Source organism: Pseudophryne corroboree, chromosome 2 (assembly GCF_028390025.1).
Source record: "Pseudophryne corroboree isolate aPseCor3 chromosome 2, aPseCor3.hap2, whole genome shotgun sequence".
Lineage (NCBI taxonomy): Eukaryota > Metazoa > Chordata > Amphibia > Anura > Myobatrachidae > Pseudophryne > Pseudophryne corroboree.
The window spans coordinates 357,190,881-357,210,119 of NC_086445.1; the positions used below are offsets into that span (position 1 = coordinate 357,190,881).

Genomic DNA, 19,239 nt, shown 5'->3' on the forward strand with positions numbered 1-19,239 from the left:
ATTCTTTTAGGGATCTGGAATTTTTTCTTTGGGTTTTCCCAGGATTTTTCAAATAAAGAGTTTAACTCCTTAGAAGCAGGAAAGATAAGCGAGGATTTCCTATTTTCTGTAAAATAAGATTGCTCTACTTGTTCAAGTACCTTCTCAGAAATATGTAAAACATCCCTAATGGCTTCAATTATTAGCTGCACCCCTTTAGCAAGGGATGCATCACCCCCCTGCATATCCCCATCACCGTCTCCTGTATCAGAGTTGGTATTAGCGTCAACTTTCATTATTTGGGCAAGTGTACGTTCTTTCGGGTATGTAGGTGGGGTATTTGAGGAAGTAGTGGGAGCTGAATACTTCAAACCCTCTACAGATTTTCTCAAAAACTGCGTCTCTTTCTCATTATGTGACATCCGTGTTGAAATCTGGGATATCATTCCCCTTAAAGAATCCACCCATGGGGGGTTCAGATTCAGAAGGCTGGGAAATCACATTACAGTCCTGAGTACATGGAATAGACTCCTGTAACATGGCAGTTAGGAGCTGTATATTACTTCATCTCCGTCCACTTCATCTCTCTCCAAGGATTAGTAAATAAACCCCCTAGTCCTTTATGAAGGAACTACCCCCACGAGTTAACATCTCAATTTGTTTGTGTAGCATTCCTATACTGTACCTCTCAACATTGCAGGCATCAGATGCGGTACCCTGCCTTCTGTAAAGGGATGGAGCCTCACTACACTCCTGGTTACATATCTTTGGTGGTGTGCCCAGCACTCCCCGAAACGTTGGGCTGCCTCCAGGCTCTCCATCCACACCCACTGATTTCTTGCTGGTTTGTGTGCTCCCCCCCCTTTCCCCCCTATTGCGGGACACTGCGGCCCGCAGGGGGGTCAGCAAGACAGTCCCAGAAATATGACAGTTCTGCTGAATGCGGGACAGTTGGGAGGGATGGCATTCCCAATATGGATTTTCAACTTCTTCATTTAATGCATGGTCTCTGAAGCCTTTACCTACTAAACACACTTACTTAAAACTAAGGCAGCTGCTCTGGCCCAAGTTCCATTCTGGAATTGGAAAGAATTGTACAATGGAGTTCGTTTAGAACTATGATCTGGGTCCTGGTTTTCTAAGGTCTGGCGCATCTACTATGGGTGTCTTTATAAGCTGGAAGGGCCGTTTGGCAGCCCTATTGCTGTGTCACATCAATGATGGTCATAATCACATAATGCAAATAATTCTAGTTATTGTGCTCCCATTTTAGAATATCAATTAGATTTGTTAATGGGGGAACTAATTTTTTTCCAGTAGATATGTAGAAAGAGGAGATAAACTTTTTTTTTTATTAACAGTTCTTTATATTGTGCACATACTGTATATTGAAAAAGTGCTTTACGTCTTTTCCTTCTGATAGAGGTGGTAGACTTATATCCTGGACGAATAGATGGTTTATTTGATATAGTATGTGTTATGGGGGTTGCTTATCTAAACAAATGTGGACAGCCCCTTTAGTACCTTTATATGTAACTATATTGCACAGTATTTGACTGTAGAGAAGTGCTACATCATAAGTTATAATCCTATTTTGTGTAATGTTGGTTGGTTATCTTTTGTTTCTTAGAGTTTTTGTGCTGCATTGCATCAGGAACTCAAAGAATACTACCGGTTACTTTCTGTCCTACATTCCCAGGTAAAATGTTATGTATTCGTTAAAGTTTTTTCTCCGAATTTGTTTGATGCTATTGAGATTTGATATAATTCTGAAAATCCAATTTGAAATTTCAATCTTCACAAAATATGTCTCTTTTTTTCTGATAAGTAGTAATATGTACTATTTCACGTTGCGTTTACAATCTTCATTTTAACTCTGCGTGAGTAGCTCTGATGTTAAACAGAAAGTCATGTAGTGGCATCATTGCATTGTAGATCGTATCCCTCATTCTTGCACACACCTGTCCTACAGGTAACAGATCAAGCTGAATTTGTCACTTAGAGCTACTTACTGGAGAAGGTAAATATGTTTCTTCACACATGACTGCTGCAGTCGCGCCAAACAGCCACTTCTGGTGCGCCAGATCTCTTACAACTCTGCTAGAGCCGGTCGTGACTAGGACGTATCAGGAGACTGCTGATTAAATTAGTCTCAATCTGTATGTGAAGTGCTACGTTGCCGTGGCTGCAGTTTTTTTCCATGCCACGTTCCATTGTGCTACGTACAGTATACAGGCGCTGTTGCACACTGATACACAAATGTTTTATATCCAATTAATAAGCACAGTCTCTTTTGTGCATCCTAGTCACGATGAAGACACATTTTCAGGTGTCTTGCAGAGTCTCATAGCACATGGTGGCTCACTCGTGCCAGGCATCTTACATCACATGGCGTTTTGAGGCTAGTTGTATAAGGACACAATAGTCTGAATCTTTGTACAAAAGTGCGCACACTTTGCATTTTTAAAGTGAAAGGATTAGCACTTCACACACTAACATGTAATGGGTTAACACAGCAGAACAGTACTTATGGACTTGCTCACTTTTAAGACTTCATATAATCGATTCAATGCTTATAATAATTTAAAAAAAATACTCTATTTCTCCTGGAAGTCAGGTCTGATGAAGACTTGGTGAGCAAATGGATATGATCTGTTTTTCTAGTAAAAGTAAGACGGCAGAAATTACTAAAAATAGGATCAAAGCAGTCTGGAAACAAGTGTATGAACTGTGTGTGTGTGCTACTTTAGTTGTAATATAGTAAAAGTTTGAGTGGCTCCGATCATGTGACTAGAATGATCACATGAACGGATTATCCCGGATATGGAGATAAGGTAAATCATGCCTAAAATATGATTTAATGCTCGTTTTTGTAATTGTATTATATTTTATCCTTATGTGACCAATACAGACTTTATACTTAAAAAGATTTATTTATTTTTACATATGGCTTGTTTAATTAAATGATCGTATACACCTGTGCCACTCATTAACTCACCTTGAGAGGTACAGTATATAAGGGGAATCAGGGTGACATGCAAACATACTCCTGAGGAAGCTGGACATATACTACATACCAGCGAAACGCGTTGAGTTTGCACGCCACTGATACCGCCATTGTCTGCAATCTATGCATCTAAGCCATCCCGTGAATCAGGACACTACCAGAGACCCACCTTCATCAGTTTGCAGCTATTTAGAAAATTTACATCAGCACCAAAAGGACACCCTAGCTGATTTCACCAGGAGAGTGCCATCTCCGTCAGATCTATCCTATTGTGGTTCAATCTGCAGCCATTTGGAACACGTATATCAGCATCAAAGGACATCCCAGCTGACTTTTCCAGGAGAGTGCTATCTCCAAAAGATCTTGGTTTTACAGAAGTAGGATCACTCTCAGCATTTAAAAAGGACATTCCAGCTGATGAGAACGGGACTGCTTATTCCCACCAACTACACTGGTAAAAAGAATACAGATCCTATCCATTTCTGCTTAAGTGTGGGTCTCAATTTCAAATCTAAGTGGAACAATTGCTAACAGTGGCTTTTAAATAATATTGACATTTTACAGTATGTGATTATAATGGTTTTATTATATTAAATATTTGTTTATTAATACAAGCCTAATAATTGTTAATTAGCATAAACAGTCAGCGCTGGTATATCTTTTTATATTCTTTTCATTTAATTTCTGGGGGATTTTGACCACCCCAATACCAGCAGCTGTTGATAGCGCACCTGTCTACACAAATTATTTTTCACAATTGCAGAAGTACAGCTGAATTCCATTGGGACTGGCGACCCAGGTCACACTTTCCAGGGACTGTTGTAAATGGGCGCAGCTGGCTTTGAATCCTTTGTTATTTTTACTTGATGTCAATTTTGTGGGCCAAAATCTCTTGTTTAATTCTTTTCTTGAAAAGTATTAATGTTGTTGACCATTGGAGTTTCTATAATGGGTGCAATGTACACTGCACCCAATTTTAAATACTTACCTTTGCAGAGTTACACGGCGAAAAGCACACCCAAAATGTCTGCTGTGCATGCACAGTAGCAAAATTAGTCTCCTGGAACATGGTGATTGCCATGTTTCTAGAGACCTGTGCATGCGCAGTAGACTCTGGCATGATACCGGAGCCGACTGCGACTGTGGAGAGGAAGGGGGCCCACCTGTAGTCTGGTGTTGACACTGCCATGTTTGTAAAAATACTTGTATAACATCACAAACTAATTGAATGTTTTAGTATTCAGAAATAATATACAGGTGTAGCCACTTTCATGTATTTGTTATTCACTTGGCCAGTAATTAAATTCAATTTGCATGCACCTCCATATTTTTTTTCTCTTTGTAGGTTACATTCTGAATAACATGCATAGAGGCAGCATAAACATAACCTTAGAATATTTGGTAGTAATATTGCCTATTCCATTGTGATTGTAGACTTTTGTAAAGCTATAAAAGCAGAATGCTGTCTACCCATACTGCTCAAGCAGCCTAGAACACTTCACAGTGCTGTAGACATACTGGTAATGCATTCAAAATGACTTGTCTACTATTTAGTTATATGGGTCATTACTGGTGACTCACGTTATATTTAATGTAAATGGCTTCACATACAAAAGTGAAGCTGAAATTCAAAGTTTGAAAAATGACCGTAATATAAGGGGTAGTTTTAATTAATTCTTAGAAGCAGACAAATGTAAACTCTTGGTTAAATTTTGTTTCTATGTTCTCCTAATTATTTTTACAATATGATTGTTGTTCTATACACTTATAAGATCCTGATCTTATGCTTGACACACAAACAAAAAACTGAATGTTAACGAAACTATACTTTTAAAATCATTTTTTACATGACTCATTTTACAGACGAATGTGTCTGACGTTACATGTCTGTCCCCAATCAAAGGGCTCTGATACAAATTGCTTAAACCTGTCCACGTGATTTAATCAATGTAGGCCTGTTTATCTTCCTGATTAACTGATTAAAAGATGTATAAATTATTTCACCTGGTGATGATGGCCATATAAAATACATTTATAAAATTACATAAAAAATTATTCGTTTATGCATCCACTTCAACAACTTCCATATATGTTCAATGTTTACACATGCTGGAAATCAATACGTGATAAATAGATCTGTTGACAATTATCACACAGTATACTACAATCTTTTAGCACCATAAAGATAATAAAATGTTAGCGGTTATTTGAAAATGTAAGTTTCATGTATTTCATATTACAGGTTGAGTATCCCTTATCCAAAATGCTTGGGACCAGCAGTATTATGGATATCTGATTTTCTCTGACGTCCTAGTGGATGCTGGGAACTCCGTAAGGACCATGGGGAATAGACGGGCTCCGCAGGAGACTGGGCACTCTAAGAAAGAATTAGATCTACTGGTGTGCACTGGCTCCTCCCTCTATGCCCCTCCTCCAGACCTTAGTTAGAATCTGTGCCCGGCTCGAGCTGGTTGCACACTAGGGGCTCTCCTGAGCTCTTAGTAAAGAAAGTATTTATTAGGTTTTTTATTTTCAGTGAGATCTGCTGGCAACAGACTCACTGCTACGGGGGACATAGGGGAGAGAAGCGAACCTACCTGCTTGCAGCTAGCTTGAGCTTCGAGGCTACTGAACACCATTCGCTCCAGAGGGATCGAACACATGCCCAGCCTCGGTCGTCCGGTCCCGGAGCCGCGCCGCCGTCCCCCTTGCAGAGCCAGAAGACTGAAGATTCCGAGGAGAAAATCGGCGGCTGAAGACTCCGGTCTTCATTAAGGTAGCGCACAGCACTGCAGCTGTGCGCCATTGCTCCCCATGCACACCACATACTCCCGTCACTGATGGGTGCTGGGGGGGGGGGGGCGGGCGCCCTGGGCTGCAATTAGATTACCTTAAAAATGGCAAAAAACATAATATAATCTAATAAACTATATATGTGTAAAAATCCCCTGCCATAATATTAATATAAAGAGCGGGAGAAGCCCACCAAAAAAGGGGCGGGGCTATCTCCCTCAGCACACTGGCGCCATTTCCTCTTCACAGCTCCGCTGGAAGGACGCTCCCCAGGCTCTCCCCTGCAGTTTCCAGGCTCAATAGGGTAAAAAAGAGAGGGGGGGCACTAAATTTAGGCGCAATACTGTGTATTATAGCTGCTATAGGGAAAATCACTGTGTGTAGTGTAAATCCCTGTGTTATATAGCGCTGTGGTGTGTGCTGGCATACTCCGTCTCCCCAAAGGACTTGGTGGGGTCCTGTCCTCAGTCAGAGCATTCCCTGTGTGTGTGCGGTGTGTCGGTACGGCTGTGTCGACATGTTTGATGAGGAGGCTTATGTGGAGGCGGAGCAGGTGCCGATAAATGTGATGTCACCCCCTGCGGGGTCGACACCAGAGTGGATGGATATGTGGAAGGTATTAACCGACAGTGTCAACTCCTTACATAAAAGGTTTGATGACATAACAGCTGTGGGACAGCCGGCTCAGCCAGTGCCTGCCCAGGCGTCTCCAAGGCCATCAGGGGCTCAAAAACGCCCGCTACCTCAGATGGCAGACACAGATGTCGACACAGAGTCTGACTCCAGTGTCGACGATGACGAGACTAATGTACATTCCACTAAGGCTATCCGTTGCATGATTACGGCAATGAAAAATGTGTTGCACATTTCTGACATTAACCCAGGTACCACTAAAAAGGGTATTATGTTTGGGGAGAAAAAGCAACCAGTGGTTTTTCCCCCTTCAGATTAGTTAAATGAGGTGTGTGAAGAAGCGTGGGCTTCCCCCGATAAAAAATTAGTGATTTCTAAAAAGTTACTAATGGCGTACCCTTTCCCGCCAGAGGACAGGGTACGTTGGGAGACATCCCCGAGGGTGGATAAAGCGCTCACACGCTTATCAAATTAGGTGGCACTACCGTCTCAGGATACGGCCGCCTTAAAGGAGCCTGCGGATAGAAAGCAGGAGGCTATCCTGAAGTCTGTATATACACACTCAGGTACTATACTGAGACCTGCTATTGCTTCAGCATGGATGTGCAGTGCTGCAGCAGCGTGGTCTGATTCCCTGTCTGATAATATTGATTCCCTTGACAGGGACACTATATTGCTAACCATAGAGCATATTAAAGACGTAGTCTTAAACATGAGAGATGCACAGAGGGATATTTGCCGGCTGGCATCTAGAATAAATGCAATGTCCATTTCTGCCAGGAGAGTATTATGGACTCGGCAGTGGACAGGTGATGCGGATTCTAAAAGGCACATGGAGGTTTTGCCTTACAAGGGTGAGGAATTATTTGGGGATGGTCTCTCGGACCTCGTTTCCACAGCGACAGCTGGGAAGTCGACATTTTTACCCCAGGTTCCCTCACAGCCAAAGAAAGCACCGTATTATCAGGTACAGTCCTTTCGGCCCCAGAAAGGCAAGCGGGTTAGAGGTGCGTCCTTTCTGCCCAGAGGCAGGGGTAGATGGAAAACGCTGCACCATACAGCCAGTTCCCAAGAACAGAAATCCTCCCCTGCTTCCACTAAATCCACCGCATGACGCTGGGGCTCCACTGGTGGAGCCAGGCGCGGTGGGGGCCCGTCTCCGAAATTTCAGCGACCGGTGGGTTCGCTCACAGGTGGATCCCTGGGTTCTACAAGTGGTATCTCAGGGATACAAGCTGGAATTCGAGACGTCTCCCCCTCGCCGTTACCTCAAATCAGCCTTGCCAGCTACTCCCCCGGACAGGGAGGTAGTGCTGGCGGCAATTCACAAGCTGTACCTCCAGCAGGTGATAATCAAAGTTCCCCTCCATCAGGGACGGGGTTACTATTCCACAATGTTTGTGGTACCGAAACCGGACGGTTCGTGAGACCCTTTCTAAATTTGAAATCCTTGAACACTTATATAAGAAGGTTCAAGTTCAAAATGAAATCGCTCAGGGCGGTTATTGCAAACCTGGAAGAAGGGGATTACATGGTATCAATGGACATCAAGGATGCTTACCTGCATGTCCCCATTTACCCACCTCACCAGGTGTACCTCCGTTTTGTGGTACAAGACTGCCATTACCAATTCCAGACGTTGCCGTTTGGTCTGTCCACGGCACCGAGGGTATTTACCAAGGTAATGGCCGAAATTATGATACTCCTTCGAAAGAAGGGAGTTCTCATTATCCCATACTTGGACGATCTCCTTATAAAGGCGAGGTCCAGGGAGCTGTTGTTGGTCGGAGTAGCACTATCTCAGGAAGTGCTACAACAGCACGGCTGGATTCTGAATATTCCAAAGTCGCAGCTGGTTCCTACGACGCGTCTGCTGTTCCTGGGTATGATTCTGGACACAGAACAGAAGGTGTTTCTCCCGGAGGAGAAGGCCAAGGAGTTGTCATCTCTGGTCAGAGACCTACTGAAACCAAAACAGGTGTCGGTGCATCACTGCACGCGAGTTCTGGGAAAGATGGTAGCTTCTTACGAGGCAATTCCATTCGGCAGGTTCCATGCAAGGATTTTTCAGTGGGATCTGTTAGACAAGTGGTCCGGTTCGCATCTTCAGATGCATCGGCTGATCACCCTGTCCCCGAGGGCCAGGGTGTCTCTGCTGTGGTGGCTGCAGAGTGCTCATCTTCTCGAGGGCCGCAGATTCGGCATACAGGACTGGGTCCTGGTGACCACGGATGCAAGCCTCCGAGGTTTGGGGGCAGTCACGCAGGGAAGAAACTTCCAAGGACAATGGTCGATTCAGGAGACTTCCCTACACATAAATATTCTGGGACTAAGGGCCATTTACAATGCCCTAAGTCAGGCAAGACCCCTGCTTCAAAACCAGCCGGTGCTGATTCAGTCAGACAACATCACGGCGGTCGCCCATGTAAACCGACAGGGCGGCACAAGAAGCAGGATGGCGATGGCAGAAGCCACAAGGATTCTCCGATGGGCGGAAAATCACGTGATAGCACTGTCAGCAGTGTTCATTCCGGGAGTGGACAACTGGGAAGCAGACTTCCTCAGCAGGCACGACCTCCACCCGGGAGAGTGGGGACTTCATCCAGAAGTTTTCCAACTGATTGTAAACCGTTGGGAACGGCCACAGGTGGACATGATGGCGTCCCGCCTTAACAAAAAGCTAAAAAGGTATTGCGCCAGTTCAAGGGACCCTCAGGCGATAGCTGTGGACGCTCTAGTGACACCGTGGGTGTACCAGTCGGTTTATGTGTTCCCTCCTCTTCCTCTCATACCAAAGGTGCTGAGGATAATAAGAAAAAGAGGAGTAAGAACTATACTCATCGTTCCGGATTGGCCAAGAAGGAATTGGTACCCGGAACTACAAGAAATGATCTCAGAGGACCCTTGGCCTCTGCCTCTCAGACAGGACCTGCTACAGCAGGGGCCCCGTCTATTCCAAGACTTACCGCGGCTGCGTTTGACGGCATGGCGGTTGAACGCCGGATCCTGATGGAAAAGGGCATTCCGGTTGAAGTCATTCCTACGCTGATAAAGGCTAGGAAAGAGGTGACAGCAAAGCATTATCACCGCATATGGCGAAAATATGTTGCTTGGTGTGAGGCTATGAAGGCCCCCACAGAAGAATTTCAGCTGGGTCGATTTCTGCACTTCCTACAGTCCGGAGTGACTATGGGCCTAAAATTGGGATCCATTAAAGTCCAGATTTCGGCCCTGTCTATTTTCTTTCAAAAAGAACTGGCTTCACTGCCTGAAGTTCAGACGTTTGTTAAGGGAGTGCTGCATATTCAGCCCCCTTTTGTGGCACCTTGGGATCTCAACGTGGTGTTGGATTTCCTAAAATCACATTGGTTTGAGCCACTTCAGACCGTGGAATTAAAATATCTCACGTGGAAAGTGGTCATGCTTTTGGCCTTGGCTTCGGCTAGGCGGGTGTCAGAATTGGCGGCTTTGTCCTGTAAAAGCCCCTATCTGATCTTCCATATGGACAGAACAGAATTGAGGACGCGTCCCCAATTCCTCCCTAAGGTGGTATCAGCATTTCACTTGAACCAACCTATTGTGGTGCCGGCGGTTACTCAGGACTTGGAGGCTTCCAAGTTGCTGGACGTAGTCCGGGCCCTGTAAATCTATGTTTCCAGGACGGCTAGAGTCATAAAGACTGACTCGCTGTTTATCCTGCATGCACCCAACAAGTTGGGTGCTCCTGCTTCTAAGCAGACTATTGCTCGCTGGATCTGCTCCACGATTCAACTTGCACATTCTGCGGCTGGACTGCTGCATCCTAAATCTGTCAAAGCCCATTCCACGAGGAAGGTGGGCTCTTCTTGGGCGGCTGCCCGAGGGGTCTCGGCTTTACAACTTTGCTGAGCTGCTACCTGGTCGGGATCAAACACGTTTGCAAAATTCTACAAGTTTGATACCCTGGCTGAGGAGGACCTTGAGTTTGCTCATTCGGTGCTGCAGAGTCATCCGCACTCTCCCGCCCGTTTGGGAGCTTTGGTATAATCCCCATGGTCCTTACGGAGTTCCCAGCATCCACTAGGACGTCAGAGAAAATAAGATTTTACTCACCGGTAAATCTATTTCTCGTAGTCCGTAGTGGATGCTGGGCGCCCATCCCAAGTGCGGATTGTCTGCAATACTTGTATATAGTTATTGCCTAACCTAAAGGGTTATTGTTATGAGCCATCTGTTCGTGAGGCTCAGTTGTTATTCATACTGTTAACTGGGTATAGTTATCACGAGTTGTACGGTGTGATTGGTGTGTCTGGTATGAGTCTTACCCGGGATTCCAAATCCTTTCCTTATTGTGTCAGCTCTTCCGGGCGCAGTTTCCCTAACTGAGGTCTGGAGGAGGGGCATAGAGGGAGGAGCCAGTGCACACCAGTAGATCTAATTCTTTCTTAGAGTGCCCAGTCTCCTGCGGAGCCCGTCTATTCCCCATGGTCCTTACGGAGTTCCCAGCATCCACTACGGACTACGAGAAATAGATTTACCGGTGAGTAAAATCTTATTTTTCCGTATTTTGGAATAATTGCATACCATAATGAGATATCGTGGCAATGGGACCTAAGTCTAAGCACAGAAGGCATTTGTTTCATATACACCTTATACACACAGCCTGAAGGTCATTTTAGCCAATATTTTTAATAACTTTGTGCATCAATTAATTTATGTTTCATATGCACCTTATACATACAGCCTGAAGGTCATTAAATACAATATCTGTAATAATTTTGGGTATTAAACAATGTTTGTGTACATTGAGCTATCAGAAAACAAAGGTTTCACTATCTCACGCTCACTCAAACAATTCCGTATTTCGGAATATTCCGTATTTCGGAATATTTGGATATGGGATACTCAACATGTATATGGTACATTGAGCACTGTGTATATTTATTTTTCAAACTTGAATGAATGTTCCCTTAGATCTTTTTAATATATATATATATATATATATTTATTGATTTATGTTTTAATTTCATTTGATGAACATTTTGTCCTTTTTCCCCCCCAAAATAAAGTTGCAAGTTGAAGATGATCAGGGTGTTAATTTAGGACTTGAAACTAGCTTAACGCTTCGACGTCTCTTGGTGTGGACATATGATCCCAAAATTAGACTGAAAACTCTTGCAGCACTAGTTGACCACTGTCAAGGTAAGAGAAAACTAGATCTCCTGACAATTTTATAATGCCTTTTTTTCCTTTTGCAATGTATAGCGTGTCTTGACATGTGGTATGTGCAGAAAAAAAGATCATATTCTCTCTTGGGCTTTCTTTAATTGGCATTCCAGTTTTTTTTTTTTTTTGTTTGTTTCTTTTAGAATTGTATGAATTTATTAAAGTTTGTATAAGACAAATGGAGTTTGAGTAAATATTGTGCATTTAGTAAACTTGGCATTTAACGCTACTTATTTTTGTGATTACCTCCTCTTTTTCAGGAAGGAAAGGAGGGGAGCTGGCATCTGCAGTACATGCATATACTAAAACGGGAGATCCATACATGCGGTCTTTGGTGCAACACATTCTTGGCTTAGTATCTCATCCTATTTTGAATTTCCTTTACCGCTGGATATATGATGGAGAGCTGGAGGACACTTACCATGAGGTAAATCATTTAGGGCCAGAATTTGAATAATACCTTGGTATTCAACAATTTCATGCTTCTAAAGGACACCAATAGTTTATAGAACAAAATAGCAGCGCTTAAAATAAATATGTATAAAACATATTAGCAGATGGATTGTCTGAATAAAAATGTAATTTTAATGAAAAAAATAACTTTTTGTAAAAGTGTCAGGGTAGCCATGGAACCTTGTTCTTTTGATTTGGTGAGTCTCCGATCCTTTATAAAACTTCATAGAACTATATTCACTGTTACAGATAATTAATGGTAGTATTTTGTCATATACTGGTAAAGCTAGTGATCACATCTCATTCTACATTGCGACTTCATCTAGGATGTCTCGCTTATGTAGCTCCACCTGTCTTAAAAAAAAAAAAATCCAACAAAATCACCAAACACCTGTAATATTCTAAAAATATCAGACTTGAAAAAAACAGGACATACTAGTGGATGTTAATTCATTTCTCAATATAAATATAGATTTTTCTATCATCCATAATGAGAATTTAAATTGGACTTAAAAATGTTAAAAAAACAACAACATAAAAACATTTGCTAGTAACTGCATTTGCTTGTATGCTGGATTAAACATTTGCTTGTATGCTGGTTTAAAAAGAAATGCAGAAGCGTTTGATGCACATTTTTATGTCTGAATAATACCGAAACTTCTTTTCAAGCCTGGTGAGTGCACCCCCATCTTGTTTCTGTGTCTATGGAGGTGTCTGGCCTTCTATAATTGCTAGCTATGTACCCCAGCACAAACGTCAAGTGGCATGAGTGTGTACCATATGGATTTCTCTCTCTTGTAAATTTATTAAGGTGGGAGATATTTTTTTAGAACTTGCGATGCAACCATTCAGATTCTATCTATTTTCTTCTAGAAGCAACTAGATAAATGTTAATTAGAATATGATTGTTTGCTATGAGCAACATCACTAGTACTAATAAACCCCCCTATCACTGTATATAGTATATTTCTCTAACGTCCTATTGGATGCTGGGGACTCCGTAAGGACCATGTGGAATAGACGGGCTCCGCAGGAGACAGGGCACTTTAAGAAAGAATTAGGAATACTGGTGTGCACTGGCTCCTCCCTCTATGTCCCTCCTCCAGACCTCAGTTTGAATCTGTGCCCGGACGAGCTGGGTGCACCTTAGTGAGCTCTCCTGAGCTTGCTAAATAGAAAGTATTTTGTTAGGATTTTTTTATTTTCAGAGAGATCTACTGGCAACAGACTCTCTGCTACGTGGGACTGAGGGGAGAGAAGCAGCCTTACTCACTGTGGATAGGTCATGCTTCTTAGGCTACTGGACACCATTAGCTCCAGAGGGATCGTACACAGGAACGCACCCTTGGTCGTCCGATCCTAGAGCCGCGCCGCCGTCCCCCTCGCAGAGCCAGAAGCCGGCGTGAGAAGCAAGAAGACTTCAAAAGCGGCGGCAGAAGACTCCAGTCTTTATATGAGGTAGCGCACAGCACTGCAGCTGTGCGCCATTGCTCCTACATTAAACCCACACACTCCGGTCACTGTAGGATGCAGGGCGCAGGGGGGGCGCCCTGGGCAGCAATTAGAGACCTCTTGGCAAAGTGGGCATATATACAGTTGGGCACTGTATATATGCATGAGCCCCCGCCATTATTTTACACAAAATCGCGGGACAGAAGCCCGCCGCTGAGGGGGCGGGGCTTCTTCCTCAGCACTCACCAGCACCATTTTCTCTCCACAGCTCCGCTGAGAGGAAGCTCCCCAGGCTCTACCCTGCAGATTCACGGTAGAAAGAGGATAAAAGGAGAGGGGGGGGGGGGCACATAAATTTAGCGCAAAATCAGTATATACAGCAGCTACTGGGTAAACACTAAGTTACTGTGTAATTCCTGGGTCATATAGCGCTGGGGTGTGTGCTGGCATACTCTCTCTCTGTCTCTCCAAAAGGCCTTGTGGGGGTTCTGTCCTCAAATAGAGCATCCCCTGTGTGTGTGGTGTGTCGGTACGCTTGTGTCGGCATGTTTGACGAGGAAGGCTATGTGGAAGCAGAGCAGGTACAAATGAATGTGGGATCGCCGCCGACGCCCGATTGGATGGATATGTGGAAGGTTTTAAATGATAATGTTAATTCCTTGCATAAAAGGTTGGATAAAGCTTAAGCCTTGGGACAGTCAGGGTCTCAACCCATGCCTGATCCTACAGCGCAGAGGCCGTCAGGGTCTCAGAAGCGCCCACTATCCCAAATTGTTAACACAGATATCGACACGGATTCTGTCTCCAGTGTCGATGGCGATGATGCAAAGTTGCAGCCTAAAATGGCTAAAGCCATCCGCTACATGATTATAGCAATGAAGGCTGTATTGCACATCTCAGAGGAAAACCCAGTCCCTGACAAGAGGGTTTATATGTTTGGGGGAAAAAGGCATGAGGTGACCTTTCCCCCTTCACATGAGTTAAATGAGTTATGTGAAAAAGCTTGGGAATCTCCAGATAGAAAAATGCAGATTTCCAAACGATTGCTTATGACGTATCCTTTCCCGCCAACGGACAGGTTACGCTGGGAATCCTCCCCTAGGGTAGACAAAGCTTTGACACGCTTATCTAAGAAGGTAGCCCTGCCGTCACAGGATACGGCCTCCCTAAAAGATCCAGCGGATAGAAAGCAGGAAGGTATCCTGAAGTCCATTTATACACATTCAGGTACCCTACTAAGGCCGGCAATTGCGTCGGCCTGGATGTGTAGTGCTGTAGCAGCATGTACAGATACTTTATCTGAGGAACTTGATACCTTGGACAAGGATACTATATTACTGACCCTGGGGCATATAAAAGACGCTGTCCTATATATGAGAGATGCCCAAAGAGACATTAGCCTACTGGGCTCTAGAATAAATGCAATGTCGATTTCTGCCAGAAGGGTCCTGTGGACTCGGCAATGGACAGGTGATGCCGACTCAAAAAGGCACATGGAGGTTTTACCTTATAAGGGTGAGGAATTGTTTGGGGACGGTCTCTCGGACCTAGTTTCCACAGCTACGGCTGGGAAGTCAAATTTTTTGCCATATATTCCCTCACAACCTAAGAAAGCACAATATTACCAAATGCAGTCCTTTCGATCACAAAGAGGCAAGAAAGTCCGAGGTGCGTCCTTTCTTGCCAGAGGCAGGGGTAGAGGAAAGTAGCTGCACAATACAGCTAGTTCCCAGGAACAGAAGTCCTCCCCAGCTTCCACTAAATCCACCGCATGACGCTGGGGCTCCACAGGTGGAGCCAGGATCGGTGGGGGCGCGTCTCCGAAATTTCAGCCACCAGTGGGTTCGCTCACGGGTGGATCCCTGGGCTATACAGATTGTATCTCAGGGATACAAGCTGGAATTCGAAGTGATGCCCCCTCACCGTTACCTCAGATCGGCCCTGCCAGCTTCCCCCATAGAGAGGGAAATAGTGTTAGCGGCAATTCACAAATTATATCTCCAGCAGGTGGTGGTAAAGGTTCCCCTTCTTCAACAGGAAAGGGTTTACTATTCCACAATGTTTGTGGTACCGAAACCGGACGGTTCGGTCAGACCCATATTGAATTTAAAATCCCTGAACATTTACCTGAAAAGGTTCAAGTTCAAGATGGAATCGCTCAGAGCGGTCATTGCAAGCCTGGAAGAGGGGGATTTTATGGTGTCTTTGGACATAAAGGATGCTTACCTGCATGTCCCCATTTATCCACCTCATCAGGAGTACCTCAGATTTGTGGTACAGGACTGTCATTACCAATTCCAGACGTTGCCGTTTGGTCTGTCCACGGCACCGAGAATATTTACCAAGGTAATGGCAGAAATGATGGTGCTTCTGCGAAAGCAAGGAGTCACAATTATCCCATACTTGGACGATCTCCTCATAAAGGCGAGGTCCATAGAGCAGTTGCTGATCAGAGTAGCACACTCTCGGGAAGTGTTGCAACAGCACGGCTGGATTCTGAATATTCCAAAGTCGCAGCTGATTCCTACGACGCATCTGCCCTTCCTGGGCATGATTCTGGACACAGACCAGAAGAAGGTTTTTCTCCCAACGGAGAAGGCTCAGGAGCTCGTGACTCTGGTCAGAGACCTCTTAAAACCAAAACAGGTGTCGGTGCATCACTGCACGCGAGTCCTGGGAAAGATGGTGGCGTCATACGAGGCCATTCCCTTCGGCAGGTTCCATGCGAGGACCTTTCAGTGGGATCTGTTGGACAAGTGGTCCGGATCGCATCTTCAGATGCATCGGCTGATCACCCTATCCCCCAGGGCCAGGGTGTCTTTTCTGTGGTGGCTGCAGAGTGCTCACCTTCTCGAGGGTTGCAGGTTCGGCATTCAGGACTGGGTCCTGGTGACCACGGATGCAAGCCTCCGAGGGTGGGGGGCAGTCACACAGGGAAGACATTTCCAGGGTCTGTGGTCAAGTCAGGAGGCTTGTCTGCACATCAATATCCTGGAACTAAGGGCCATATACAACGCCCTAAGTCAAGCGGAGCCTCTGCTTCGCAACCAACCGGTGCTGATTCAGTCAGACAACATCACCGCAGTGGCTTATGTAAACCGCCAAGGCGGCATAAGGAGCAGGGTGGCGATGGCGGAAGCCACCAGATTTCTTCGCTGGGCGGAGAATCACGTAAAAGCACTGTCAGCAGTGTTCATTCCGGGAGTGGACAACTGGGAAGCAGACTTCCTCAGCAGGCACGACCTCCACCCGGGAGAGTTGGGACTTCATCAAGAAGTCTTCACACAGATTACAAGTCGATGGGAACTGCCACAGGTGGACATGAGGGCATCCCGCCTCAAAAAAAAAATAAAGCTACAAATGTATTGCGCCAGGTCAAGAGACCCTCAGGCGATAGCTGTGGACGCACTAGTGACACCGTGGGTGTTCCAGTCGGTTTATGTGTTTCCTCCTCTTCCTCTCATACCCAAGGTGCTGAGAATTGTAAGATAGAAGAGTGAGAACAATACTCATTGTTCCGGATTGGCCAAGAAGGACTTGGTATCCGGAACTGCAAGAAATGCTCACAGAGGACCCATGGCCTCTGCCTCTCAGACAGGATCTGTTGCAACAGGGGCCCTGTCTGTTCCAAGACTTACCGCGGCTGCGTTTGAGGGCATGGCGGTTGAACGCCGGATCCTAGCAGAAAAAGGCTTTCCGGATGAGGTTATTCCTACGCTAATAAAGGCTAGGAAGGACGTGACGGCTAAACATTATCACCGTTTATGGCGAAAATATGTTGCTTGGTGTGAGGCCAGGAATGCCCCTACAGAGGAATTCCAGCTGGGCCGTTTCCTTCACTTCCTACAGTCGGGAGTGACTATGGGCTTAAAATTGGGGTCCATTAAGGTCCAGATTTCAGCCCTATCCATTTTCTTTCAAAAGGAACTGGCTTCTCTTCCTGAAGTTCAGACGTTTGTAAAGGGAGTGCTGCATATTCAGCCCCCTTTTGTGCCACCAGTGGCACCTTGGGATCTTAACGTGGTGTTGAGTTTCCTGAAATAACACTGGTTTGAGCCACTTAAAACCGTGGAGGTAAAATATCTCACGTGGAAGGTGGTCATGCTATTGACCTTAGCTTCGGCTAGGCGTGTGTCAGAATTGGCGGCTTTGTCGCATAAAAGCCTCTATCTGGTTTTCCATATGGACAGGGCAGAATTACAGACTCGTCCGCAATTTCTGCCAAAAGTGGTGTCATCTTTTCATTTGAACCAACCTATTGTGGTGCCTGCGGCTACTCGTGACTTGGAGGATTCCAAGTTACTAGATGTAGTCCGGGCTTTGAAGGTTTATGTAGCCAGAACGGCTAGAGTCAGGAAAACTGAGTCGCTGTTTATCCTGTATGCATCCAACAAGCTGGGTGCTCCTGCTTCAAAGCAAACTATTGCTTGCTGGATCTGTAACACGATTCAGCAGGCTCATTCTGCGGCTGGATTGCCGCCTCTAAAATCAGTAAAAGCCCATTCCACAAGGAAGGTGGGCTCTTCTTGGGCGGCTGCCAGAGGGGTCTCGGCATTACAGCTTTGCCGAGCAGCTACTTAGTCGGGTTCAAACACTTTTGCAAAGTTCTACAAGTTTGATACCCTGGCTGAGGAGGACCTTGTGTTTGCTCATTCGGTGCTGCAGAGTCATCCGCACTCTCCCGCCCGTTTGGGAACTTTGGTATAATCCCCATGGTCCTTACGGAGTCCCCAGCATCCACTAGGACGTTAGAGAAAATAAGATTTTACTTACCGGTTAATCTATTTCTCGTAGTCCGTAGTGGATGCTGGGGACTCCGTAAGGGCGGACTTCTTCTGCAATACTTGTATATAGTTATTGCTTAAATAAGGGTTATGTTATGGTTGCATCAGGTTTATCTGACGCTCAGTTGTTGTTCATACTGTTAACTGGGTAAGTTTATCACGAGTTATACGGTGTGATTGGTGTGGCTGGTATGAGTCTTACCCTGGATTCCAAAATCCTTTCCTCGTACGGTCAGCTCTTCCGGGCACAGTTTCCTTAACTGAGGTCTGGAGGAGGGACATAGAGGGAGGAGCCAGTGCACACCAGTATTCCTAATTCTTTCTTAAAGTGCCCTGTCTCCTGCGGAGCTCGTCTATTCCTCATGGTCCTTACGGAGTCCCCAGCATCCACTACGGACTACGAGAAATAGATTTACCGGTAAGTAAAATCTTATTTTTATATGCGCGTGCTCTGGATAAATATCTATACATGCATAATAATTATATTTCTGCTGCGGGGTACACTGGGCTCCACAGGGAATGACATTGGGGTGTAGAGTAGGATCTTGATCCGAGGCACCAACAGGCTCAAAGCTTTGACCTTTTTCCCAGAATGCCTAGCGCCACCTCCTCTATAACCCCACCTCCGTGCACAGGAGCTCAGTTTTGTAGTTGGTGCCATTCAGTGCAGGCATACAACAGGGGGGATGCTCCAGCAGCCCTGAGAAGAAGCTTTTAAAAGAAAAATTAAGACTTCAAGGGCTGCAGTAGAGGCACTCTCTGTGTTAGATGTCAGTCAGACATCTCCTGCTGCAGCTCAATAACCTCCCCCAGCGGCGCTGTATATCTCCGCGCCCTGGTTGCCGGGTACTTACAGCGGAGGCACCGGTTTTCTTCCTGTTAGTCACACACACGACCACTGTTCTCCTGGCTCGCGTGGCCACACTCAGGGAG

The 19,239-nt window shown here is 45.2% G+C and overlaps 1 protein-coding gene across 2 annotated transcripts in view; it reads left to right on the plus strand.

The window, feature by feature from the left end:
- Positions 1–19,239, plus strand: part of TUBGCP3 (tubulin gamma complex component 3) — a 634,372-nt gene that overhangs the window by 293,119 nt on the left and 322,014 nt on the right. For both annotated transcript variants that reach the window (XM_063953156.1, XM_063953155.1), the window contains exons 9-11: positions 1,610–1,678; positions 11,461–11,593; positions 11,878–12,044. In XM_063953156.1, coding sequence (XP_063809226.1) covers positions 1,610–1,678; positions 11,461–11,593; positions 11,878–12,044 — 369 coding nt within the window. The remainder of the gene's footprint in view (positions 1–1,609; positions 1,679–11,460; positions 11,594–11,877; positions 12,045–19,239) is intronic.